This window comes from Cryphonectria parasitica, assembly GCF_011745365.1.
Source record: "Cryphonectria parasitica EP155 unplaced genomic scaffold M406scaffold_6, whole genome shotgun sequence".
NCBI classification, from domain to species: Eukaryota; Fungi; Ascomycota; class Sordariomycetes; order Diaporthales; family Cryphonectriaceae; genus Cryphonectria; species Cryphonectria parasitica.
This window is the reverse complement of record NW_024468914.1, coordinates 2,591,583-2,618,302: the sequence shown is the minus strand read 5'-3', so window position 1 is coordinate 2,618,302 and position 26,720 is coordinate 2,591,583. Positions and strand designations below refer to the sequence as shown.

At 53.3% G+C, this 26,720-nt stretch overlaps 6 protein-coding genes across 6 annotated transcripts; 4 read left to right on the top strand and 2 right to left on the bottom strand.

Annotated features, from left to right (window-relative positions):
- Positions 1 to 864: 864 nt before the first annotated feature.
- M406DRAFT_261998 (uncharacterized protein) lies at positions 865 to 2,457 on the top strand (the record flags this gene model as incomplete). Its single annotated transcript, XM_040917486.1, has 2 exons — positions 865 to 1,887; positions 2,020 to 2,457. Coding segments are annotated over 2 exons (1,461 nt in total), but the record flags the coding sequence as incomplete, so codon positions are not given.
- Positions 2,458 to 6,478: 4,021 nt separating this feature from the next.
- On the bottom strand, positions 6,479 to 9,800 carry M406DRAFT_357178 (uncharacterized protein). Its single transcript, XM_040923608.1, has 7 exons — positions 8,787 to 9,800; positions 8,620 to 8,704; positions 8,475 to 8,538; positions 7,914 to 8,300; positions 7,362 to 7,800; positions 7,085 to 7,254; positions 6,479 to 7,011 (listed from the first exon to the last, which is right to left on the bottom strand). The coding sequence occupies exons 1-7, from the start codon at positions 8,873 to 8,875 to the stop codon at positions 6,986 to 6,988; spliced, it is 1,260 nt and encodes a 419-aa protein (XP_040774664.1). The 5' UTR covers positions 8,876 to 9,800; the 3' UTR covers positions 6,479 to 6,985.
- A 1,632-nt stretch (positions 9,801 to 11,432) lies between these two features.
- Positions 11,433 to 11,819, top strand: M406DRAFT_357177 (uncharacterized protein; the record flags this gene model as incomplete). The annotated part of the gene is made up of 2 exons (XM_040923607.1): positions 11,433 to 11,501; positions 11,597 to 11,819. Coding segments are annotated over exons 1-2 (237 nt in total), but the record flags the coding sequence as incomplete, so codon positions are not given.
- A 1,657-nt stretch (positions 11,820 to 13,476) lies between these two features.
- M406DRAFT_57522 (uncharacterized protein) lies at positions 13,477 to 14,029 on the top strand. Its single transcript, XM_040924587.1, is given in 3 exon segments — positions 13,477 to 13,677; positions 13,723 to 14,000; positions 14,015 to 14,029. The coding sequence occupies 1 exon segment, from the start codon at positions 13,510 to 13,512 to the stop codon at positions 13,675 to 13,677; it is 168 nt and encodes a 55-aa protein (XP_040774662.1). The 5' UTR covers positions 13,477 to 13,509; the 3' UTR covers positions 13,723 to 14,000; positions 14,015 to 14,029.
- Positions 14,030 to 16,771: 2,742 nt separating this feature from the next.
- M406DRAFT_332162 (uncharacterized protein) lies at positions 16,772 to 18,452 on the top strand (the record flags this gene model as incomplete). The annotated part of the gene is made up of 6 exons (XM_040920718.1): positions 16,772 to 16,921; positions 17,006 to 17,107; positions 17,250 to 17,404; positions 17,478 to 17,589; positions 17,687 to 18,271; positions 18,435 to 18,452. The coding sequence occupies 6 exons, from the start codon at positions 16,772 to 16,774 to the stop codon at positions 18,450 to 18,452; spliced, it is 1,122 nt and encodes a 373-aa protein (XP_040774661.1).
- Positions 18,453 to 18,467: 15 nt separating this feature from the next.
- On the bottom strand, positions 18,468 to 21,472 carry M406DRAFT_347220 (uncharacterized protein). The gene is made up of 2 exons (XM_040922266.1): positions 20,990 to 21,472; positions 18,468 to 20,638 (listed from the first exon to the last, which is right to left on the bottom strand). The coding sequence occupies exons 1-2, from the start codon at positions 21,012 to 21,014 to the stop codon at positions 18,855 to 18,857; spliced, it is 1,809 nt and encodes a 602-aa protein (XP_040774660.1). The 5' UTR covers positions 21,015 to 21,472; the 3' UTR covers positions 18,468 to 18,854.
- Between the last annotated feature and the right edge of the window lie 5,248 nt (positions 21,473 to 26,720).

The window sequence follows — 26,720 nt, the reverse complement described above, 5'->3', positions numbered from 1 at the left end:
AGCGGGTACATGGGAGCTCTGCTAGGATGCCCCACGCTGCAGCAGCCCGCAGTCCAGTTTTACCATGTACTGTAATACTAGCGTGCTATCTGTACCATCGTAATGCCATAGTACTGTAAATCCATACAGGCAGGGTGGCAGGTACCGGGCCGAAAAAAGTCACAGAGGGAAAAACCGACCAAAGAACCACAAGTCTATGCCAACAAGAACCCTCACAGACCTCTTCAAGATTTGAGCGGCAGGACGGGAAGAATACTTTGTTCGTGGAAAGCGAAGTTAAGCAAATTGGCCTCTTAGCTAATCTGTAGGTACTATGTACAATAGTGTGTTATGTGTACAGGCGGTGGGTTCTGAAATGTGTGAATTGATTGGCTCGTGGCTTCCTGGTCTGCGTTTTCGCGGGCTGTCCTACAGGGGATCTCACTGGTCCGATTTTCAGTAGGCGCGTCTCATGGGCCGAAAGTAAACAACCCGCCCTCGCTCGACCCAGGCAGATCGATCGGTACACGCCGTGCTCGCACCCTCCATCTTCAGACGCAGCGCTTACAATTGCGACCTGCTCTCGACCCGAGAAGCGCATTGCCTACCTGATTCCCTTTTTTTTTTTTTTTTTTTTTAATCTGCTGATCCTCTCCACAGAATTTGCACTCAGCAACATCAACGTCAGTCCTCCTGGGAGTTGCAAGCTATAGGAAACCGCCCCGATCGCGTCTTAGGAGTACCTATGGTCCGGTAAACAAACCACACAATCATATACCAACACAATAATAACAAATAACAACAACAAAAACGGCAAACCCCTATCCTCCTCCTCCTCCTCCTGCTGGCGTCACCCACATACAGATATCCAAAACACAGTTCGCCATGGTACAGCCCGGCATAGGGCTGGATACGCCCCGGACCAACCTCGGTGACGCGACATACCTAGATCGACAGCCAGACCTCGACATCACCCAAGAACCCTCCTTCCAATCTCCAAGCAAGGAACCCAACGTCTTCCAGTCCCTTCACAACGGCAACGGCCGGCCCACCCTACGAACGCCACGGGGAAAGAACAGCAGTCGAGCCCCCTTTGGTGACAGGATAAACATACCCAACGGCATCGGCGGCGCAGAATTCACACCTCTCCTCAAATCCGCCACGCGGAACAGCGCCCGCCGACGGGCCGGCAAGGAAAACGGCCTTGTCACCCCCGCGCTGGGCAAGATCGACGAGGACAGGACACCCATACAGGTCGGGGAGAGCAGCGTGTACAGGTCGTCGAGGGAGCCATCATACCTGGACCGCACGCCGCTCCCTGACCCCGACAGCGATAGTACCGCCTCGACTCCCATGATCATGCGCCGCGGCAAAACCGTTAACAGAGGACCCCTTCAGGACGGCCAGCAGCTGTCCCTGCGCGAGCAGGAGGGCGTCATCGACAGGATCGAAAAGGAGAATTTTGGCCTCAAGCTCAAGATCCACTTCCTGGAGGAGGCACTGCGTAAGGCCGGGCCAGGCTTCAGCGAGGCTGCGCTGAAGGAGAACACGGAGCTCAAGGTCGACAAGGTCACGATGCAGAGAGAGTTGCAGCGCTACAAGAAACACCTGACGTCGGCGGAGAAGGACCTCGAGACCTATCGCCAGCAGCTTGCGGATATGCAGGATCTGGCCAGGCAAAAGGGCAGCTCCGGCGACCATTCTGCGGAACTGGACAGATTACGGCGGGACATGGACGATAAGGATGCAGACATCGAGGAGCTGCAACAACAGCTTCGGACCGACCGACAAAACCTCGACCAGGTGGAGAAGCTCCAGGATGAGATAGGCGACCTCGAGGCGGACCTCCGGGAGAAGGAGCGGGCGATCAGCGAGCGTGACGATGAACTGGACGACCTGAGGGCAAAAGTGCGCCAGACAGACCACCGGGGCCATGAGGAAGTCGACAAGCTCCGCGACGAGATCGACGACCTCCAGGCCGACATCCGAGAGAAGGACCGGGTCATTAGCGAGCACGAGGACAATTTGGAAGACCTCCAGTCAAGGGTTCAGCAGGCTGAAGACAAGGCAAAGAACGCCCAGATACACATGATCGAGCTAGAAGAGAAGGCCCAGGCCAGCGGCAAACTCAAGGAGGCCAGGGAGACGATCAAGGATCTTGAGACAAGCGTGCGGGCGCTTGAACGACAGGTCGGCGACCTGAAGGACAAGCTCGAAGATGCGCAGGCCGACAGGGAGCGTGCAGAGACCGACCTCGAGGAGTTACAAGAGGAGATGGCTAACAAGTCTGTCGTCACAAAGGGTCTACCGCGCCAACTAGAGGAGAAAGTCGTACGGCTTCAGGACGAGGTCGAGACAGCCCGTCAAGACTACGATTCTCTAGAACAGCAGTTCAGCAGCAAGCAGAGAGAGGTCGACGACCTGAAGTTCAAGCTGAAGGAGTCGCGCCAGGAACGTGACGCCTCGGAGAGCCAGCGCAGATCTATCGCTACCAAACTCGAGGAGCTGCGGGCAGATGTTAATTCAAAAGGCGACGAGAAGAACCTGCTGCAGAGCCGTCACGATGCATTGACAGCTGAGTCCGCCTCGTTGCAGAGAGACATCACGCGCCTGCAGAAGACAGTGTCAGACATGCAGGGCGAAGTTGAACGAGAACGGCAACACTCTCTAGACAACGAGCGCGAGATCCGCACCCAGCACAGGATCGAGATCGAAAGGTTGAACAGTGAGATCTCTGACCTGCAGGCAGAGGTTCGCGAGAAGGAAAATCTGTACGACAATGATAGCGAAAAGTGGGAGACAGAGCGGCATAACCTGGAGTCAGAACGCAACCGCGCAGAGGAGCGCGTACTGGGCCTGCAGAAGACGATCGAGAAGCTGCGAGAGGCCGAAGGTAGCCTGAACAACAAGGAGTCCAGACTGCAAGGAGCACTTCAGAGTGAGACGGAGCGTCATCATAATGAGGAAGCAGTGCTCAGCCGGCAGATCGACGACTTACAAGAGGATCTCTCATCTCGACAGCATATGTTGGAGAATCTGCGAAACGAGTTGTCTGCTGTCCGTGATGAGCTCCGACAGTCACTGCTGGACAAGCAGGTCGAGTCGGAGAAGGTCGAGAGCTTGGAGGACGAGGTTGAAGTACTGCAGGCCACGCTCGACGACGAGGGCGAGAAGTCTGCCCAAGAGATCGAGACTCTCACCAAAGAATGTGATGACTTGCGACGGGAGCTTAGAGAGCTGCGCCGGACCTCCGAACCCCGCCACTCCACTACGGATGCCACCCGTCAGGCTGCTGAGCTCAACGCCAGGGCGATCGAGCGCCTGGAGAAACAGGTTGACGAGTATCGTTTGAGCCTCTCTAAAGTCACGGTCGAGAAAAACGCCAGTGATCGCGAGTGTGAAGATCTGCGCCAGCAGCTTAATGAGTTGCGCAAGCTCACCGACTCAGCCAAAGCCTCAACCGATGCTTCTCGTGAAGCTGCTGAACTCAATGCAAGGTCTATCGAGCGCTTGGAAAACCAGATCTCTGATTACAAGACGAAGCTTGCCCGTGCGCAGGCGGAGAAGAAGGAGTACCAAGACCAGCTATCTAAAGTCAAGCTCGAGCTGCGCTCGTTGGACTCTCGACTGGCAGAGACCGAAGCTGAACGGGATGAGATCGATGCTGAGCTGCAGCGGTCAAAACAGCAAGACAATGACACATTCCAAATCGATCAAGAGCGGGTCAACCTGCGTGGAACCAAAGCACGGCTTGAGAATGAGATCCGCCGGCTGAGGGAAGACAACAAGAGCCTAATTGAGCAGCGGGACTCTCTGGAGAAGACGCTCGAGGATGAGTTAGATAAGGCGGAGGCGGAGGAAGACCGTCTCAATCAAGAGATTATCTCGCTTCAAGCAAAGACCCGACAGCTGCACGAGACCCAGGATCTATCCAAGGCCCGGCGTACGATTCGGGACCTTGAGCGAAAGCTCGAGGACTATCAGCACCAGCTGGCTCAAGCGACGATGCCAGTTGATACGTTGGATGGCAACAGCGAGCTATCGCTGATCAAGCGTGATCTATCTGCAGCTCGGAAGAAGGAACTGGACTTCATGCAGAAGGAGAGTGATCAAAAGTCCGTAATTCGAGGCCTCAAGCGCCAGGTTGGCGACCTCGAACGCCGGGTCCACGAGGCCGACATCTCCCGGCTGGTGCAATCGCCCATCTCAGAGAATGCGTCTGCTCGAAAGGCCGAGGTATCTGAGCTCCGACACCAGCTTTCTGTTGCCCACCAATCTATCTTTGAGCTAAAGAGTAGCCTCCGGAAATCTGAGCGCAAGGCCGCATCCATGGAGCAGGAAGTACGCCAGCGACTTGACGAGGTTGAGGACGAGAAGATGGCCTTGGAACAAGCTCTCGAGGATGCCCAAGAGGCGGCCGATGAGGCAAATGCAGACCTGACGGAGGCGGTCGATAAGTACAAGCTCAAGGCTGATAAGTATAAGAAGGAGCGCGACTCGATGGCCGTTAAGCTGGCAGCTGCTAAGCGCAGCCATGTGCAAGACACGATCAGCACCTTGGCCAGCACCGTGGACAGCGAGATGACCCGAGAAGAGCGTCACGACTTGTACGAGATTCTTCGCAAAACACAGATCGACGCCGATGCCCTGGAGCGTGAGGTTCGCGAGCACAAGGAGGCCTTGACCGAGCTTGCTGAGCTCGAGAAGAGCCTTCGCATCAAGCTTGACCGCGCCAGGTCCGAGCGTGCCCAGTACCGCTCTGACGTCGAGAGGCTCCAGCGAGATATGAAGTCCATCCGGATGGAGGGGTCCGACGTCGATAAGCTCCAGCGCGACATCAAGGCCCTCAAGAGAGCAAAGAGAGATGCCGAGGCGATTGCCAAAGCAGCTATGGCCCAGGCCTCTGTCGCACGTGCTCGCTTCACCGTCTCAACCTTCCCTCCCCTTCCTGGTAAGAGTAGTAAGGTTCAGGAGCGAGGGGGGCCAGCTCAGCCGTCTCGATCGAATTACCAACCGCCTCGTGTAGTCGAGGTTGAAGACGACGCCGACGAAGAGGACGACGACGATGTAGTCCATGTCAACGGAGGCGGCGCCGGTCCCACAGACGACGAGAACGCGGCGCGTGTCATTCACTTTAAGGACGATAATGATACGCAGATGCACACAGACACGATCGTGAGGGCAGCGCAGGCAGCGGAGCACCGGCATATCAAGCAGATGCGCGGCATGTGTATGCAGATGGAATGGATGCAGGCGCGGTGGGAGCGAGAGCTGCGGATGAGAGATGACGCCGCGTTTGCGAAGCAGTTCTTGATTTCGGAGATGAATGTCAAGGACTCGATGTAAGTTCGCTTCCGAATCTCCTAGGAGACATGAACATGCGTAGGGGGGTGGCTACTGATCAAAGTTTCCCTCGAACAGCAATGAAGCGGACCTCCTGAAGCTCGAGGCCCTCACCAAGCAACTCCGCCTCAAACGCTCAACGTCCCACCCCCAGCTTCCTTCGTTCGCCAAAAACCAGACAGTTGCTACGAATGGCACTGACAGACCCGGCCGTCTAACCCTCAAGCGCTTTACCACGGTCGTCCGCTTTGTTGTCAGGCTGCAGATGATGGCACGAGAGTGGAAGCGCCAGGAGGAGGTTCGAAAGATGCTCGCCAACAAGTGGGACGAAGCGGCCAAGCGCCCCGATCGCACGGCTGGTGTTAAGGCGCATGAGCTGCGACTCGGGAGTGAGAAGGCTGCGATTGCCCTCGGTGTGAACACTGGCGTGGAGGCTAAGAGGTACATGCAGAGGGAGGTGGATGGGTACACAGACGAGTGTGAGAGTAGTGCTGCACCTCTGGGGTTTGATGCGGAGGGGTTTGAGAGCTCGGATAAGGTAGCGGGGCCGAATGGTCATCATTTGGAAGGAGAGGACTTGGGTACCGAGGCATTCAGCGTGGACAGTATGTGAGCGATTTGAAGGGAAGAAGGAGATGATTGCAATGCGGTTGGCAAGGAGGAAGAGTTTTGCATTTCGTGCTGCATAGCTGGGAGTTCCTGCTAGACGGCACCGGCATCGGTTTGGAGTATGTACAGGGTAGGATGGGTCATTTGGCCAGAGATGAGTTTGGATCCATGCAACGATTGTGTATTAGTTTTCTTTCAGGAGTTGGGCCTGGTCTGTTAGCCAGGGCATCTGTTACTGGGGCAGGCGAACAGGTTTGAGGATGAGTTTATGGACCGCGTCTCGCATGATTATGCGCAGCGAATTCCAACAGAGCGTCAGTTCAGGCTTTGGACAGGAGCGCATTACCAAGTCTCTTCGATTCATTGTGTGTGTGCGCGCACACACACAGCACGTAAGACGGCAGGCGGATTGAACGTCAGCGGATAAACGAGATGATCGTTCCTAAAGGTGGCGCATATACATGCATCTTTGCGGCTCGCTCGCATCTCAAGCAACCCAGACCGAGTAGGACGGCACAGTCGTAGAGGATCAAGATAACCGCAGTTTAGTTGTAAGAGATGGTGAGAAGCATGGTTATAACGTCCTAACAGATGCTAGCGGCACGCTAATTGTGAATATACCTTGAATGATGTGATGCCCTTTCCTTTCCGTCCAGAACTAAGGCAAAAAGATAATCACAACCAGATTCGCGTCATCCCCCTGCGTGATGAGTGTAATTCCAGAGCCCATCAAAAGCATGAGAAATTTGGAATCCTCACACAAACTTTTTCTTTATACGACCCGTCGCGTCTCGTTCCCCTTCTTCTTCCATGCCGCGCTGCTACCTGAACCAGCAAATTGGGCGAGCCACAGAAGGAGTCGTGAGCCGCGTTCGTCCTCCCGCCAGTGCTAGAATTTTGAACCCGCCGTCTTGGTCGGGCTGTGTGCAGAGATGATTGATGAATCTGTTTTATATGTACCCGTTTCGTCATGACCATCGTAAAAGAAAAGAAGTGAAGAAAAGGAGGAAAAGGAAAAGGAAAAGGAAAAAGAATGTTGGTTAAGCTGTATTATTTACATAACGAAGAGGAGATCCGTATCTGAACCACAAAAAAGGAGATCAGTCTGTGGCCACAGCTGAGCTGATGAGTACCATACCTGTTCAGGACTTACTGAGGGGATGACTGCAGGACAGCTGGGGCCGCTGACTGTATTTGCTAGCGAGGGCGTCGCGAATGCTGTTGAGGAGCTGGACATAGCTCTGCTGCGGGTGCCTCTTGAGCGCCGTCATGAACGCCCAGGACATGGCGCCCGTTGCTTGCGCCGCGATGGTCGCATCAGCCCTGAAAAGCAGGAACAAGCCGTGGTCAGCATACTGTTTCTCAAAACAGCCCAAAAGAAAAGAAAGTACAATATATAGGTATATATATATAAAAGAATGTATACGTACGAAGTCTGGTCATCCTTGCTTCCAGAAAACATGATGACGTCTGCCGGCGACGTCTTGGTCGCCAGAGCACGCTCGTGAGCAGCGTCGCCCTTGGTCGCCCTGTTGAACAGGTTCATGCCCTTCTTGAACACGCTGCCGATATCGCCCTGGCTGTAGGACGACAACATGCCAAGTATGTTGGCACCGGCCTCCTTGGCAAGGTTGGGCTCCTTGAGGACGCCCTGGGTCGAGTAGATATAAGGAAGGTCGAGCGCCGTGCCGGAGTGGCACGAATCAAAGATGGCTGTAAGGCGGACGCCAGGCTGTAGCGGCTTGACCATGATCCTGTGCATTTCATCGTCCGTTATGTGCCCAGTCTGCCGGAAGTCCACGGGATAGATCACCTCGTCGTAGCCGTCGTCCTCGTCGCCGTCTAGATCTTTTGTCTGGCCTCCATGCCCTGTTGAAGAAAAAATTCAGCCAAAAAATAAAAATAAAGAGTCATTCAGGGCGAGAGACATGCACACGGAGAGGAAAAAGGGGGAGTTTGGGGGGGGGGGGGGAGGAACTGACCAGAGTAGTGCAGGAACAGCGAGTCGTTGGGGCGGGCGTCCTTGACGAGCCAATGCATGGCCCTTAGGATGTTCTGCTTGGTGGGCTGGCTCATGGGGTTCTGTTGGTCGTCGGTGAGGATGACCATGTCTTCGCGTTTGTAGCCAAAGTGCTCGACCAGGTACGCGGACATGTTGCGCACGTCGTTGATACAGCCTCTCAGCTGGCCGCGCTGGCCAAAGTAATTGATGCCGATGAGCAAACCTTTCCTCCTGCCGTTGCACTGCGAGTACTGGAAATTGTAGTGCTGCGGGTGGCCGTAACCGAAGCTCTGGGGGGTCGAGGGCGGTGGAGGCGGCGCATTCTGGTTCCCTTGCATGTACGCGTTCGAGCTTGCCGAGGGCACGGCTGCACACGAGGAGGATCTCAGATTAGATACCTGTGTATACGTGTATGCACGTGCATATATCTGTGTATAATAGGTATATGTCGCCTCATCTGCCGCCCTTCGAGTGGGCAGATGCTCAGGGAGGAGATGGAGGAAACGGGAAAGGAGTGGGGGGGGGGGGGGTTGGGACTCACCCGGTCTGCCACCATAGTTGCTCGGTTGCGGAGGGCTGTTGTACCCATAATTTTGTGAAGGAGGCTATCGAAAACAGTAAGCAAGGCTGTTAGAGAGGCCGACACAAGAAATAAGGAAAGGGGGGGAGGGAACAGAGAGGCGTACTTGTTGATGGTAACCGTTAGTCTGAGGAGAAGGATAGCCGTAGTTGGGTTGTGGAGGGGACTGGTAGCCGTATCCGGTCGGTGGGCTGCGATTGGGAATGGCTCAGTCAGACGGGAAAGCAGGCAAACACAGAGGGGGAGGGGGTGCAACAGAAGGTGGCCTCATACGAAGAGTAGTAAGGCTGTTGAGGGTAGGCTCCTGGTGGGGGAGCTCCTCCGTAAGAACCACTACCGTGGTAACTCGAATAGCCAGACATGACGTATTGCCTCTGGGCTACTCGGAAACTCTGGAGTCTCTGGCACACTCGGCACTTTCGGGGACGGCTTCTTATACTCTCGCAAGAGGCTGATGGTGCCGTCGGAGGCGGTTGAAGAAAAGGAGGAGGACGAGGGCGAGATCGAGGACGAGGAGGAGCAGGACGAGGCCCTGAGGACGAGGTCTCGGCCGAGGCGGAAAAGCAGGAGGAGGGGCTTCGAGCTTCAATTCACGGGAGGTTCGAGGATGGCGCCAGCCACGCAACGGGAGGAGGAAACTGCGATAAAGGAGACAAGAGAGAGCCAAGCCGTAGTAGTGAAGCTCTCTCTGTTCTGCTTTGATTGGGGGCCGAGCCAGAATGCCAAGACAGAAAAACAGATGGAGGGACCCGAGACGGAGAGTCGCGTAGGGGTCCTATATAATAGTACTAAGCAGCAACGTGGTGATGGGAAGATCCGAGATAAATTGGGTCGCGACGAATTGCGCAGTGGAAAGAGTTATGGCAGAGCAAGGGCAAGGCAGGACAAAGCGGCAGGACAAGCGGCAGGACAGGGTGGGAGGGGTCATCCCAGGGGTGTGATAGGACCAAAGACGACAAGCCACGAAGATGACTTTTTTTCTTCCTTTTTTTTCTTCTTCTTTTTTTTTCCCCTTCCCCCCCCTCTCTTTTGGATTAGGTGTGTCGCTACGTCGGGGCCCAATTTCGTCCCGCCAGCCTGAGCCGAATTCCCGTCAAGGAGGAAGATGGAGAAGAGGAAGGGAAGACAGGATTGGATTGGGTTGCAATTGTTTTGTCACATCGAGGCTGAGATGAACTGGCAACGTAGCAGTTTGACAAGGGGGAAAGAAATGAAGACATAAAGAAAGAAAGAAAAAAGAGAGAAAAAACCACAGGACGCAAACAAGTAAAGGAGAAGGCCGGGGGGGGATGGGTTGGAAAAGTGGGAAACATCAGTGAGGAACTTGTTGGTGTGGAGAATCCGTCCGTCAGAGTTTCGAATGCGACAGTGCTTTGGCACTACTGGATTGTACATAGTACATACACTATGGTGTATTGTATGGGGAGGAAGAGCGGAAGGTGGAGGAGTCGTAGCGGGGAGAGCGGAGAGAGTGGCTCACCGTGGGCCAGGCGGAGTGCATACCACAACATTATGTCACATGCATGCATACAAAACAACTCACCGTACAGAGTAGTGGCACCTGAGTACACACTAAAGGTCACATACCACGGTAATACTCCAAAGAATCGTACGTCGTTGCATTAGCTGGGATGGCTGTGTGCAAACGGTCATGGCTTAGAAAGCTATGGTGTGTCATGTGCATATGATGTGTATCGCAAAACTTAATCTCGAACTGACACGACAATCATAAATTTAGAAATGCCAAGCGCATGTCGTATAAGGTGTGTGAGTGTGAGAGAGTGTGTGTGCTGTGGGTGTGCATGTGTGGAGGTGTGCGTGAGTGTGTGCGCAAGTAAGTGAGTAGGTGTGTTGAGTGCTAATATGATGATGTTGCAAGCCACAAACTAGGACATGCCCTATGCGTCGTCGCCTCAACGTTTTTTGTTTTTTTTTGCCTTTTCTCTCTATTGTTGTTTTTCTTCTTCTTTCTTGTCCCCCCCCCCCTCTTTCTTCTTTCGTTTGTCTCCGTTGGATCGTCACTGCGTCACTGCGCCGAGGCTGAATTAAAAGTATCTCGTGGCACTTGTTGTATGTAGATCCCAGTACCCACATACAAGCCCTGTGGATGGTAGTAGTAGGAATTCATAGCATAGCACCTTGAAGATTTTGTGTTGTTTCTCTCCTTGTCTATTATTATGCAAAAAGAAAAGAAAGAGAAAAGGCTTGACTTCTTACTCACAGGGCTTCACAGTCAGTAAATATCACTCAATCGTACCGCTGTTATTAGACGGTTCAGGAAAACCACAACAACAATGGCATCTTCTCGTCGACCTCAAACTCAGAATCGTATGTCTGGGCCTCGTCCTTGACCAATCGGCCTTTGCCGCAGGCTGGTTGAGGCGAAGCACTGCGGCCGGGCTAGGCTCAACACAGGCCCAAAGGTTGCGTCGCAGCACCGGCCCCGGTTTCCTCTTGTCTCTCCTTCCTGCAACGACCGTCTGACTCGGCTAAGCAATGCAACCCTCTCTTTCTTTTCCCTCTACTCCTCCTCGACCGCAGCTTCAGCTCCTCTTCTGTGCCCTCAGCGCCCTGCAGGCCCCAGAAAGAATGCACCACCATTGCATGCTTTACTCACCATGGATGGGCTTGGCTAATAGGCCCCAGGATGGGTTCGAATCTAGCCGCCCGACAAGAAAATCTGGTTTGCTCGGAACTCTGATTTCCCGCCGCCACTATAACCTCGCTCTCGCCTCTTCAGGACACAGGGCACAGGGCACAGGGCCAGGCCAGGCCATTCCGCCCCCCCCCCCCATTCCTACCCTCGGGACATGCGTCCTCGTGCAGAGTCTGCATTTGCTGCCATCATCATGGACGAGGTGTGCCGACCACCACACACGAAAATGTCAGACACGTGGCAGCCAGGTCTGGGCGGATGGCTGCGTGTCGGAAAGGAGGGAGGGGTAGGATTGCATCTCGATCAACTAATATACGATGGATATGCACACTGTACGTATGCACACCAAATACGGGAAGAGGGACCTGCTTCAGTTTGGGAAATCCTCTTCAGGCGTGAGCTGCTATATTGAATCCACCATATGCAGGCCGAGTTGGGAAACGACTTCGTGACCTGCACCACACACACAGATACAGAAACATGCACACGGCTTATCTGCGCGGAGGGGAGACCCCACGGGACGACCGATGTGCTGAGATTCGGAACGCCACGCGGCAGGACAGGCCCAATGGCAACGCATTTTTGGGCTCAACACCATCCATGCCTGTCGGCCCTTGTGTTTGTGATGGAAGTACACCCTCACGCATATTTGTAGGCTAGCCACAGACATGTCTCACCATCTGACAGCCCCTCCCTTTCGTTATGGAGGAAATTCAGGTAGGCCACCCCACCCAACAAAGCTAATGCTTATTCCGTCTGTGGTGGGGGTCTCATGTGCCGGCTTTATCGACCATTTCAATAGCATGTCTCTTTACTGATGCCTAAAACCTGCACCGACACTAGTTCCAGCATACATGTCGAGACTGGGCCATCGCTTGGAAATCGGTGGATGAGAAGACCTCTTCTCGGCCTCACGCATGATGGCTCGTAGTGCGCCTAGAAAACACCTACAGTAACGGATCGGTTCAATAGCTAACAGCTAAAGGACCATCATGTCAAAACTCGACGAGGCCGAGTGCTGCTTGCTTGCGCATGACAGCCAGATCCCAAGATTTCGTGCACCACCAAGGCCAGAACCATCAATCGCAACTTACATCGTAGGCCTGCCTTTTTTTTTTCTCCTTTTGAATCTATTTTTTCTTTCTTTTCTTGCTTTACCTTGCTTTCTTCCTTCTTCTTTTTCTTTGTCCGGCCCGGGCCTGACGGTACATGTGGGCCTCAATGTGGTATTCGACTATTCAAATTGTCCGCGAGGACGAGTGTCGAGCTCAACACTGACACTCACACGGGACCTTGACTCTGGATGAAGCCCTGAATTCTCAATATCGATAATAAAGAGGACCTCATTTCTCGCCTAGTTCCCCGAACGCTCGTCATCACGGCCCGTTCCAAGGCAGCCGTCTGACGGAGTTCGTCCTTCGCGAGATGCTTAATTTTGTCGCATCCTGCCGACTAGTTACGCCCTGGGGCTACGAAGAGGGCCCAATGTTGACGACAAGTCGATGAAGCGGGACCATGGATTAACTTTAGCATTCTGGAGATCTAGTCGAAACAAATTAGTACGCGCTACGGGACAGGATACTTGGTAATTTGATCACCGTCTGTGACTGCACTATCTCGTGTCTCCGAACCAATGTCTTCCTGTTAAACCCTTGCTGCATGGCACTGAGTCTGGACTTGTTCCTTACGCACGTATCGGCTACAAGCCCCCACCACCTTCCCAGCATACTGGCGATTACATTCCGCAACTCCCGCACCTTACATATGCATGCTGGCCAAGTGATGACCCAAGGGCAAGTCAGTCTGACATCCCTGCTACGTCTTGCCCTTCTTCCTTCAGGCCTATTCTCTCACCTCGATCTGCAGCAGATCATGCAACCTGCCCATACACAGCGTCAGGTGGAGATTGCTTTGCTGACATGTGGCGCGCACCTCGCGCGTGAGGTGCCCGTGGGGCTGAGCGCTCGGCTCCCCCAGATACTAGCTGAATACGAAAAGCAATGCCTGCTCGCGTTATCGTTGGCCTTGGTGATGTCCTGATTTCTCCGTAGTGCGTCAGTAATAAATTTATGTATGCAGAGCGGCCGAACCTTACTCTCACCCTCCCCCAAATCAGCCTAGCCACGAGCCGTACCTACAGGAGTGATGAGGCCAAACAGCAGCTTGCATCCGGGGGTGAGGGCGAAGAGGTAAGTAAACATACGACCCGGCACAAGACGATCAATTCGGGGCATCGATCATACAGTTTCTCTTGCCTCTTGTGGAGTAATAGCAATCTAACGGAACTTCTGCATACTTGGGTAAGGACATCCTCTCAACTTCTCTTCCAGGTTCGTCCTGATGCCGACGCTTCTTTGTTCTTGTGCCTTTCGAAGTCTCGAAGCACAACTCCCAAGGTTTTGGGCTTCTGTGTGGGAAAAGAAGGGGGGAAAGGAAGAAAGACTGTCGTTTGGATCCCTCTTCTCCCAGGGAAAGGGTGGATTGCGCGATCTTTGGGCTTATATGTAAGTAATTACCGGTCCCTACATGTATCAAGCCTAACCACTGCAGCAGAGACACCGTTCACCACCGAGGTCCACGTAGAAACCGGTTAGGTAGCATCCCCGAGACAGTTTCGTAATCTCATGAACATTACAATCTGCCTTCTAGTGATTTGAAGACAGCCTGCGTGGAAAAGACAACCGCGCCGGTCCTCCTTTCCTAGATTCTGACAGGCCCATCAACCTCTTGCACCTTAGGTGCACAGCAGGCACGGCAATTGGCTCAAGCCTACACCAAGTGATGGTTAACAATGATACCACGACTATCATAACTCGGGGACACACTCGAAGGAGAGTAATTCAAGAAGCTGATAGACTAGGTGACCGTGAATAATTCCTGACTCGTTCTGCATATCGCCCAGGTGCCACGTCTGCCACTAGCTGCTATCGTTCTTCAAATTCCATATCTGGTGCATGAGATATAATAGAGCTGGAAAAAAATTGAAGCTAATTAAAAAAATGTTCCTGGGGTCAAATTTACTACAAATGGCTCAGCGAATACAGTTGTTACTAAAATTAACAGCGGCAGAGGTTCAAGGACTTGAGCGCCAGGAGATTTTGAAGGGTTGACCAGAGAGTAAACTATTTATTGCCTGGCTCTGACCAGGCATCGTTATTTGAAAGGTATATCGCATTGAATCAGGGCAAATCCTAAAGTTTAGCTACAGTATCGATCAAACGCGTTGGGTATATACAAGACCATACCCAGTCTATCAAGGGGAAAACCACATGCACGACTGGGTGACCTGGGCAAGTTTTCGAGATACATAACATCATGTCCTTGAATAAGCGTATCAATTGTTGTGCCTCGATAGTGAATTACCCAATCATTCCTTTCCTAGGCCATATCGTTTCATTAGCCATGCCAGTCGAATATGAATTTCAATGTTCTTCGTGGCTAGAATCTCTAGTATTTATCAGTCCAATCCAATTACTTGGACGAGTGTGACTGAAGGCACCGGAATATTTGAAGCTGACATTCAAAGAATACCGAGAATCTCTTCTGAAGAAATCGCAGATGTCTCTCTTCACCCCTACCTGGACTATGTACTGTGCGAGATCCTTAACCTACGACATTCCATATGATCAGCCCACACCATTTCCAGATTGTAGTGCGGATAGTCGTCCTATGAGGGCTCGCATATACACAGTTGCTCGCTGTTATGCCATTTTGTAGAGACATCAGTAAGCTAATATACTGTACCCTTGGCTTGTAGCATTGGATACAATTATTTGTTATTAAAAGGCGTTGTATGGAGTGGCAAGATCTGGACACAAATGTTTGGGCAATTACGGCGGCTGGTCTCATGGAATGCCTAGAGGTACATATGACTTGACTAATGCTATGTAATGACTTGAACGCGTAACTTCTTTGAAGATAAAAATGTTGCTTTTACTACAGCAAAGCTCTCAGCATTCACACGATTGCAGTACTGTATGCTCGGTTTGCAAACAGAGCTGAAGCCCACTGCTATCAACTTGGCGTGAGCAGTTCTACAACCTCCCATGATAGTGCCTTAACGGGTTTCGGGTAGACTCTGTCGATTATGAAGACACATTTGAATGAACAGCTGTCCTCGTCTTGTACGGTTTTACCAATACATACGATTCTTCCCAAAAATTAGATGAGGGTTCTCAATTCTGATCTCTCTTAGTCCTCCTCCCGTTCCATATCGCACAATGCAGGACTCAATCTGGAAGCTCGACACTAAGCGGAGAGCAAAGCGTACCAGTGGAGACTGTGATAAGAGAATATCAGATACTCGCGACTGTGATCTACGCATGAGAAGGCAAGCCAGTGTTTCGCGGGCAACCTTGGAAGCTGCAGATCTGTACGTTATTTAGTCTTTTCGGGAGATTGCTCAAACAAATGCGGTTGTGGCCTACAGCTCGGCCTTCACAAGTTCCACAATGTAAATAAATCGGTAAGTTCAATGACACTGGGATTAACACGGAAGCCATCGACCGACTGAGCTGCAAATTTCACCGGGTGAACGTCATGGCGACAAGATTAAAGATGGGCAACTTCAGAGAATAAATAGTATGGAGAGAGCCGTTTGCTATACTTACGATAGGTTTGACTAACAGGATATTGTAGGGGACATGATGAACAGAGACGAGCGGGGCTAAGAGAAGAGGAAGTCTAGTCGACGGTGAAGAGAGGCCGCGATTAGGGAGTGTAAACCTGCTGACCAATCGTTCTGTCGAGAAGCGTTATCCTTGAGTTAATAAGACACAACACATATAGCAACTAACTAAGTGAAATAATGTCTTACTTGAAAATGGGGGCTGGCGATCAATAATAGAATGAAAGTCTATCATGGTAATGACATACCGCTAGACTGTAAGTAATACCGAACAAGACAAATGCAGTTGGTGTTGCTGTTATTTTTAAGTACTTCGGTGTTCGGGCATGCTGCCCCGGTTCCGGCTCGGTCCCGTCCCCGAACGTAACATTAATGACAGCGTGAGGAAGGAAGCCCATCTGACACCTTGATAATGCTATGGAAGATTGACATTTACTTATACAAAAGATGGCCAAAAAAAAAAAGTGCCAGGAACGCTGTATACAACTTTTTCTGCGTTCCACGTACATCTCTATGTCTGATGTTGATAGGGAGGGACAAGCTATCTAGATCTCTTGTATCAGTCCTCTTGGGGAGTTTGAACATTGGCATACCAGGTGACGTTGGTGATCGATTACTGTATTGGATCACCACGCTTGTTGATAGTGGATCCTTATAAGCCACGAGCATCAAGAGCTGTCTTAGCCATAGGCCTCTGGTACCGGACTAGCTTTTGAAATGAGAAATGGGTGTCACCCGGGCAATGTCAGACACAGACGTAGTATTTGGCCGCAGGATGATATGCATTCAAGGGCGGCGTGGGGGGTTCATGGTTGAATCCTTCACACATGTATCAAAGGTCTGCTATATGCGGTCCTCCTCCTCTCCAGAAATTGCCCTTCGCAGAGCTGACTGCATTCTACGCTGTTCCTTTCACTTTGTCGTGCATTTTACGCATCTCTCGTCCTTGAACTCCACCAACACATATTATGCAAGATGGCCAGCCTGGCTTTGTATGATGGTGCCTATGCCATAGCGTATACTACCTTCGCTTTGGGTCTCTTGACCACAGTCCTGAGATACTATGCGCATCTTGTGATCACGAAGTCATGGGGTCCTGACGACTCTGCATCCGTCGTTGTCCTTGTACGCCACCAGCAGCCACCGATGTTAACAACGTTTCGGTCGCAGACCACCCACTGACAGCTTCACGTGTGAAACTATAGGCAGCGATGCTCGTGCAACAGGGTTTGCTTCAAGTGCTTCTTAGTGGAGGTTGTGGATTGTACGCTGCTCTTCAAGGCCCGTGAAACGTTCTACAGAGTGCTGATGGTGTGCCTCTCAGACCCGGAATGACATGTGGGATAGAAGGTTATACATTCTACAAGGTGAGTGGAGGCCACGCACATCATATCTCTCGGTTTACTCGCCAACCTTCGCTATCGTGATTGCTCCAGGACTGATGGTGTCACAGGTCATATTCTCCGAGGAAATTGTTGTATACACGTTACACTTTGTGATCAAGATCACTTTTCTCCTTTTCTTCCTTCGGATATGGACAAGCTCTGGGTCTCGCAAATTCGTCTTCGTGGGACTGGCTGTCAACGGCTCCATATTCCTATCCAACATGTAAGCCGCCCGTTTTTCACAATCTCTGGTAATGCATAAATTCGAGGACGGAAAAATGCTGAACATCGAGAAGACTCCTCACATGCCTTCAGTGCAATTCCTTCCAAGCAATATTTGACCCAGCATCGGCACCCAACGCGGTATGCCTGGACCAGCTTACGGTCCTGATTATCCCTCCTGTCCTTGTGAGTCCAAGTCCATGCATTGACCTTGCCAGAGCCAAGAATTTATCAAGGGAGGAGGTGGATGGTACTAACAGTAAAACTCCCCTACCTCATGCAGAACATTGCCATGGACCTCTACATCCTGGCCCTCCCAGTCGCCGTGGTCTGGAGCCTGCAGATCTCCACCCGGAAGAAGCTGCAGATCATCTTCGTCATGAGCTTCGGGCTCTGCTCGGTGGTCGTGGCCTGTGTCCGCCTGTCCGTCATCCCCTCGCTGGTGTCGGGTCCCAACGAGACACGCCAGCTCGAGGAGATCATCATCGCGGCCATCGAGATACAATCCGCAATAATCGCCATGAATTTACCGTCGATGAAGGCCATCTGGGCCCGGTACTACCATAAGCATGGTGACTCAGGCGCAACCAGCGGCTCCGAGTCGCGCCTAAAATCTTACGAGCTCGCGTCCACGATGAAAAGCTCACGAAGCGCCTATTATGTGGAGGCAAGCTCGAGGTCTCAGGAGAAGCCGGATACGGTTTCACGGCCTGTACAAGGCAGCACGCGCTCGGGGTCGGAGGAGAGACTCTTTCAAGGCCCAGATGATAGTCGGCTCTGGCCGTTCATCTCGAGGGACAGCGAGCAGCCGATACTAGAGGCCACACTGTCGAACCAGCCAGGAGTTTATGTCACAAGGCGGTTTGAGGTAAGTTCTGGGGTTGCTCATGCGCCAAGGGTATATCATCCTGAGGGAAACGAAGCATGAGATGATATGTATACAACAACGTTGGAGACGACAGACACGACCCCCTCCAGAGATGCCGATCCTAATATTGAATTCTTGTAAATTTCCTTTCCAACTTCTCAAGTCCTCGATTTTGCAATGAGTGGTCCAAGACGTTGACAATATGATGATGAATAAATTTCTCATTGTCTCTCCTGTTGTAAGATTCATATACATACTGGAGAGTACGGGATTGTTCAACATGGGACCCAAATCTAGGTTGTCATCTAAGTGAGAACCATGCTATCTAATGGGACCCATTACCCAGGGGAACCCACCGGGAGAAGTGTGTGGGATGCAACCGCAATATGTTGTGCTCACTTCAGGCCTTGTGCTTTTCTCTTCCAGTGCCACAAAAGAAATCCTCCACGCTACAGCAGTCCCCGTTACACTTGGTTTGTTGCGAGGACCTTGCTGGCCTTACCGAGGCGACGGTTCTCTCCCGGCTTTTGAAAGGTGGCCACGAGGTCATCCGACGCATCGATAGGTTCCGCCCAAAGAGATCCTATCCTTTCGAGCCTCCCTCCTTGGCCTGGCGACCCTGCAAGACCTTGATGCCTCCCTCGTCGCTCTCTGTTCCGTCATCCTGAGACTTCCGCATGGCGTACGCCATGACAACCCAAACAGCCCTCATTGCCTCCACCCTGTCCTGAGCTATGAAGAAATCGAACCAACGCGTCCGCCAGACCTCCACTCTGCCCCGACCGGCCACCCCTGAGTCGGGCTCAGCGCTGCCGAGGACCCCCAGCAGCCGATCTGGAACCCTGACTCTGAGGATAGACACGTGGTGAAACAGCGAGCTGATCACAAACACATCGTCGTAGTCGGTACCGCGCTGCCGGCCGATAGCAGTGTATCTAGTCTTGGGGTCCCACTGCATGGCGGGCGGGCGGACCATGCGGTATGCATCGTATATGGCCAGTCCCTTGCGAGGCCGCTTGGGATTGGGGGGTTGCAGTGCTGAGGAGGAGGAGGAGGAGGAGGAGGAGGAGGAAGACGAGAACAATTCCGAAGAGCGTGACGAGGACGACGCCGAACCCCGAAGCCATGAACTCCGGGACGATGATCGGCCAGCGGTCAGCGAAGGGCTACTGCTGTTCTTACCAGCCGCAGATGGGTTGTCGCCTTCCACAGGGTCCTTGGTAGGCATCTCATCCTTGTCCCCCACCAGGAGGGCAGTGGTGTCTCTGGCGTCTAGCTGCTCTGCTTCTTTGCCAATGGGACCACCAGGTCCACCGCCCCAGCGCGGCCTTGTCGCCCACCACGCGTCCTGACCAATACGCTCCTCCTGTTTGCCCTCCCGGGCGCGATGCTGCGCTGTAATCAGTGCTGCAATGATCTCCCGCGACAGGTCAATAACCGAATCGCGCTCCCGGCCCTTGGGAGGGAAGACAGTTGTGTGACGCGGGCTGACGGCCGCGATGGGGCCCTCGACAATACCACGCTTGGCAGAGTCGCGGTCGGGCGGTGTCCGGTAGATGAAGCTGCAGCCGGAGGAGAAGGAGGAGTGCCTGTAATCCGGGCTAAGAGACTTGATGTACAGCCGAGGGTCCTGACGGGTCGTCAGGTTGCACGAGAAGTCATAGGTGACGAGCTTGAGGAAAGAGGCCAGGAGCTGCGTGCGGTGCTGCGCCGGCATGGAAGAGCCCGCACTCGTGCGGTAGAACGCGACACCTTCACTGTCGGGTGCGTCGTCGGCTTTGCCACTGCCTTCAGTTGGGCCGTTTCCATCTGTCTGTGTAGAAGAAGGCTTTGCGGTCGACGTATCATCCCAGTACCCCGTGAAAATCTCCAAAGAACGGAAGAAGTCATGACAGTAGCCCAGTCTCACGTATTGCTCGCCGGGCTTTGGCGCTACCCTCCTCACAGACCGAAAGGCTCGATCGTTCGCAGTAAGGAGGCACTGCTGCAGATCGAGGTACTTGGAAGCACCTGGTGACAACCTGCCATTACACAGCACCAATCGAGACTCACCATCGACAGCATGAACCTCTTCCTGGGTTAGAGATTCCCACCTCGCAAAATCCGGCACATACGACGGGTCCGGTATAAGCCGGTCTAGTGGGATGTCGGGAGTCACGTGTACACCCAGGGCCTCGAGATGAGCGATCTCGACCTGGTCTGCCGGTCGAGCAAGTGTCTGAAGGAGAGCCGGCAGACTCTGAACCTCCGGGCCAGACTCGGCCGAATAAGACCTGGCAGGCCCTGGCAGACACTGCGGTAAATGCACCGGTGTAGGCGGTGGAACATCCTTTGGGGGACCATGCGACTTTAGTGGTGGAGGAGGAACTGGAAGATGGGTTGTCAGCATCCAAGGAGAGACCGAGGATTTTTTTGGGGGGGGGAGGGGGGTGTGGTTGGGGCACGAGGGTCAGAAGGAAGAAGGGACGCTTAACACGGAGGGAATGAGGCTCTTTTGAGACGTCTGGGGCAAGACATGGTACGAAGTCGATCAGACACGGCCCAGCATCCGAACCAAGATGGCAGATGTGACAAGACAACGTGAGCTGCAATGTGAGTTTGCCCTTTTCGGCGCACTGTCGAGGTAGACAGCCGTCTTCAGGTGACAGAGGGGGATTTGGGCCATGCTTCATGGTGTGAGGGCAGACGAGCAGGAGAAGGCCAGGGAGGAGGACATACCGAGGTGGGCGAGGTTGCCAAACATGATGGAGAGCACGAGACTTGGTGCCTATCTTGTACAAGTTTGAAGAAGCCAGCCGCGGTTGGGTGGTCTGGGCCTGCTGGAGAGAATCGACTTGTGCGTGTGCTGCCGAAAGGGGACTCTAGCAGGGGATCTCTACCGTATCGATTGCTGGGGTGGTGACGAGTTGATAGAACAGACTAGACACGCCTCGCGTGCTAGCTGCTGCAGACGACCTGGGTGGGACACGAACGCCGCTCGTGTCCTTTGGGTCCCCCGACTGAGATAATAGTAAGCAGCCAGAGAGAGTGAGAGAAACCCAATGGGGGCAGCCAGGCCCAGCCAGTCAATCTCCCAGACGAGCAGTCTCATTCGTCTGTCAACTTGGTGAGATTGAGCTGTGTATGCGTGTATTGTCTGCACACGTAATGGATCACGCCTCTCAACTTCACAGTCTCACTCGATTGAGAGGGACACGACGTGGTGCAATCGAGGTTGTCGTTGTAGTTCAGTTGGTGTGGCACAGGAGCGAGAGCGCAGTGGGGATAAAATAACCCCGCCATTTCGGTCCAGAACTGAACGAAGGCTGAAGTGCAAAAAGCCCCAGTGCCTGGGCGGCAGGCCTTGCAAGCAAAGACCTAGAGTCGTAAGCTCTCATGAGAGCAATGGATCAGAGTTGAGAAAAATTTGAAGGGATGAATATAGCTTGGACCGGTAGACTTCCCAGGTACTTCCTTAGGCTTCCGACCCTCTGTGGTGGTCTGATGCAATGTATTTCGGCTCTAACCCCAACCCTCTGAAGCTGTGACTAGTCGATGTTTTTCCATATATTGCGTATCTCTTATCTATTTACATATGGATCTCTTCTTCCCCTGCTTTTGGACTGTCAATGAGTATATCCTCGTTGAGTACATGTTTAGATCCAAAAAGAAAACGACAACAGGGATAGGTGTAATTGGTAAGTGTCATGGGAAAAATTCGGAAGGCATAATACTTGTGTCGGTATCGTCTTCTTGGTGCATTCGCGGTGGCCGTTCATCTAAGTGACGCTGGATCTGAATTCCATATGACAGCTTCCAGATGTCTCTGGAGCCCATCAGTAGCTGCAGTCGGGTTGCACGGGTGCCCAGTATGATCGTCACACGATCGCACAAGACAGAGCTTGCTGTGCTCTGATCATGACGCCTGGGATTCCGTGCAGCGAGCGTGGTTCAAAATCTGTTAGGTGCCCTTCTTCTTTCACCATGATGGGCTTCCTGATGTTCAGCCTCGCCCGCTGTGTGATGTGCCGCAGATCCTGTTGACGACCAGACGCAGTAAACACCCGTTCTACCGGAAGGCCAACACGGACTCGGGTGTTATGCAATTGCATATATCACTGTATAGCCGCGACAACGCAGTGGATGCATTGTGTGTGGTTTGGGGTGGGGGGGGGGGAAGGTGCTGATCACGTATGAATTCCAGATTCTCTTCAGCACACGCATTGTGTTGACCCTGTATTTTCTCTGGCCATTCCGGGAGCCGCTCAAGCTGATGAGACGATGGTGATCGGGGTGATCTGCACTATAGAAGCTCATATCCATTCATCCGCCCGCAGAGGAACAGATGACTCTCGGCCCGGAAAGGTTGAGATGTACACTGCACACTGCACACACGCTGTTGACGACCATTGTTGGAAGCTTTTGTATCGACAGGACAGGGCCATGATATCTTGCCCGTTATGCCGAACGCATAGAAACAGACGTATACTTGTGTCTGTCTGCCCCTGAGTCGTGTGCATTGCAGCAGCTAGGAAGAGAGGGTAGACAGCAGTGAGAGCGACTGCGGTGCCTCCATACTACAGTAGTGCGTAACGTGTTGCGTGTCAGTGCTAGCATGTGCCGAAGAGAGATGGGATGAAGCTTTTGTATGCATCTTGAGCCGCCCTGTGGTTATGCAGTATGATTACTATGTAGGTACGCAGTACCCTGAGAAATTTCCTTCGAGAGGAGAGAAAAGCTGCAGCTCTGGCAGACAATGAACTTGGCCGTGGGCAGGAACTTGTTAGGGTAGGAGACAGAGTATGCTTCCTCCCTCGTACTCTCCTCTCCAAACTCAGATCTATGATTACAGTATCGATCGGTTGCTCCTTCCATTGCGGGTCATTAACCACTCATTCCTACGGAAAAGTGACAGGTTTTTCAGAACATGACCGCATGAAGAAGTATATTACTACGCCTTGGGTATGGGTGACATGAACTCTGGGCACAATGGCGGAATTTGAATGCACCGAGGGATCAACTCGGCGCCAGCGGGAAACACGTGGGGAATGGGCCAACCAGGTCGGGAAGCTGGCAAAGCCTAAAACATTTCCGACCAGGAAAGGACGTTTCAATGAGGGATTGATGAGTGGGGCGAGGCGTTACGTCGCAGGCGCCTCTTGCCTTCCTGCTACCATACTATGTACTTGGGGTATTCATTTCTCAGTACTGTGACTTCAAAAGGCTGGGAGGAGGAGGAAGGAGTCATACCCCGTTGTTGCCCATCCTCCCCCTCCTCTGTGGGCCCATCTAAGTACAGTAGATCCTCCGTCATGTACGATCGACAAGTCACCGTGCACTATGGTATGCATATTTACTGACTTGCTGGTCTAGCCCCAGGGCCTGGCCAACTTGCTCGAGGCCTACTGCTTCAGTCATGATGGTCGAGGGAAGAGGAGATGGACCTTTCTTCGCTCACACTTCAAATCGTGACGATAAAGAGTACTTACTTTTGGCAGATTGGGAGACCACTTACTTACTCAGCTGGCACTGCATACATACTTACTCTGTACCAGACTTGGGTTTGGCTCGCGCCTTGCAGGCATCACGGGGTTGAAGATGGCCCCCCCTGGGACTTGAGTGCTTCAAACTTGTCGCAGGACATGGGGCCCACCACAACCAAAGTGGGAAGGACAAGGGCGCCAAGTCTGCAGGATCGCCCCCGTCTTGTGCCTGGAGCTTCAACTCTTCGGGACTAGATTCCAACTCGACGGGCCAATCCTAGCCTCGTCCAGCCCATCGTCAAACACGGGCAACGTCCAAAGTCGCAAACGCACCCGAGCCATGTTGCGGTCCAGCTTCTGAGATGGCTGTACCGAGACAGTCCTCGTTACATGGCACACCACAGCCATGCATCCCCCATAAACTTCTCTTTCTCTCTTTGTTTCTTCCACCACCACCATCAATACAACTCACTCATCCAGGGGCCTGGTCTGCTCTGTGTGGTCTCCCCCTCTCTCTCTGCTTTCGTCATCTATGCTGCCCTGGTACGCATCGAAAAGGCAACATCCCTAGTCACTTTCGTCTTTGGGGTGTATGTGTGTGTGTGTGTGTGTGTGTGTGTGTGTGTGTGTGGCTGTCTTGCCTGGAGACGACGACTCCTCTTACTCCTCGGCTTCGAACACTCTTTCTTCCGAATACCCATCCACGCCTGAGAGGGAAACCCCCCCGGTCCTGTCGCAGACCACACCTCGCGCAGTTTGATCTGATCTGATCTCTTTCCTCTCCTGCAACCCCGGATCCTGCCCAGGACTGGTCTGGCACACAACTGCCACGTCTTTGCATTTCTCTTTTCCAACAAAACCAATATCGTGGCCTTCCTCCTCGACATCGACACCCAGCCCTTTGCTCAGCCCTACTCCGATCCGGGTCGAGTCTTTTCTCTCTCCTCCTCTCCACCAAACACCAACTATCACCAACGGCTCTGGCCCTCTCCCGGATGAATCCGGCTCGACTTTGACGGCCCGGGAGGCCTTTGGTCTTCTTCTTTTTCTTCTTCTACTTCGTGGAACCCCTTTGACAGGTGGTTCCGCTCCTGTTGTACAGTGGGCTGTAATTTTGGGGACCGGATCTTGCGACTGGAATCGCCAACCTCCCCGGTGTGTCTGTGTGTTTGCGTGTTTGTGGCCACGAGAGAAGAACGTCGTCGTTCATCCTTTGATCATCATCAGAGATGGCTACGAGCGCGAACCTTCCCCTCGGGGAGTTCATCACAACCATCGACGGGAAGAGATGTACAGCGGTGCCGAGGACAGACATCAGCACGCAGACAACAAGTACGACAAGTACTCTCTCAAGTTTTTCCACCATTTCTTCATCGTCCGCAGCGTCGCAAGTGCTAGCGCCACCTGCGGTACAGCAAACAACGACGACGCCTCCGCCCGCAGCTGTCACGATCACGTCCTCTTCTTCTTCTGCTGCTGTTGTCGTCGCTGCTTCTGTTACTACCCCAGAGGCCGCATCGCCTGCGGCTGTCCAACCGCAAGTGCAGACTAGTGTAGCTGACACGAGCGTCGCAGCCTCGTCTACGACGAACCCTCTGACCGCCTCGTCCCAGGCGACGACGGACACGGCCACGGCCACGGCCCCTCAGAGCGAGCCCCTGCAGACCGACACGCAGTCGGCCGGAGCGGTGCCTACATCAACAATAGGAACAGCAGCTGGGCAGTCATCGACCTCAGCAGATGCCCAGAATGCTGCTGGCTCGACCGCAACCAGCGCTGCTGCGGCTGCAGCCGAGGCATCAGCATCATCAACATCGTCCTCATCAGGCATCGGAAGTGGGAGTAATAACAACCGCTCCGCTGCTGCTGTGGCAGGTGGTGTCATTGGCGGCCTGGCGCTGGTCAGCATAGTGGCATTACTCATCTGGTACTGGAGAAGGAGAGTGCTGAAGAAACGACGGAGCACACTCCTCACGCCTTTGTCGGCAGAGCCTGGGCCTGGATATCTGAGGGGGAAACGCGGCTTCCCGTCGCTAGGCCGTGATAGCATGATTCAGCCTGCCCCACGGTCTAACAAGGTCAAGGATGCTCTGAGGGCTCAATATGGCCGTGTTCGCGGTCATATCGGCACGCTGAGCCGCAGTGGAAGCATTCACAGTATTGCTGCATCCCACAGCAGCGGCCGCTCCGTGGACATGAATAGGGGCAACTCTCAGTTCATGGATACCTCACCCGTCATAATTGGTCAGGAGAGAAAGGGCTCGACGTCTTTCTCTGCGGCTGGCGACGGCGATATGACGATCAAGGAACGGATTGTGGAGTTGTGGGCCCGGTTCACGGGAGGGTTGTCGCGCAACCGCCAACAACAACAAAACTATAACGAGAAGAACGACATTTTTGCTGCGCGTGGACTTGGCGGGGACGACAACGGGACATCACCCACAAGGTCGAGACGGCTCACCAATAAGCCAGACTTCTTAACCCTGCTCAGCATGGACGACAATGAGATCGATCGTGAGGCGCAACGACGGCGCATGTCAAGAACTCGTGGCGGCAGCGAAGGATCAGGCTTTGCTGGACTCGATCTCGGCTTCGGCCAGGACCCCTTCGGCGACGTCAATGCCATTTCCTACAACAACATCACCAACAACAACCCCTTCTCCGACACAAACGCTATCGCAGGGTCCTCTGGGCCACTCCAGCCATCGACATACGTCCAGGACATCCGCCGCTCCAGGGGACAGTCAGTGGACACGAGCACGATCGACCTGAACAAGGCCTACGACCTCCGCGGCCTACGCATCGCCAACGGCTCATCACGCCCACCCAGTGGCTCGACCACGGCAGCAGGGCGGCGCCGATCGACCATGTACTCCCGCGACAGCCAGGTGAGCGCCGTCAGCTTTGAGAGTTTCGCCACCAAGCGCAATAAGTTCCGCTCCGACCCGTTCGACCTGGAGCCCGTGTCAGGCAGCCTCCCCAGCTCC

Bases quoted from the DNA above. Each gene is read 5' to 3' on its own strand.
- M406DRAFT_357178 (XM_040923608.1), bottom strand. From the start codon at position 8,875: ATGTCTGGCTATTCGAGTTACCACGGTAGTGGTTCTTACGGAGGAGCT. The intron at 7,801-7,913 runs GTCAGTTCCTCC...TTTCTTCAACAG, and splicing joins GCTGTTCCTGCACTACTCTG to GGCATGGAGGCCAGACAAAA. The intron at 7,012-7,084 runs GTAAGTCCTGAA...TTTGTGGTTCAG, and splicing joins GTCCTGCAGTCATCCCCTCA to ATACGGATCTCCTCTTCGTT.
- M406DRAFT_57522 (XM_040924587.1), top strand. From the start codon at position 13,510: ATGCCGACGCTTCTTTGTTCTTGTGCCTTTCGAAGTCTCGAAGCACAA.
- M406DRAFT_347220 (XM_040922266.1), bottom strand. From the start codon at position 21,014: ATGTTTGGCAACCTCGCCCACCTCG. The intron at 20,639-20,989 runs GTATGTCCTCCT...CCCATCTTCCAG, and splicing joins TGGCAACCTCGCCCACCTCG to TTCCTCCTCCACCACTAAAG.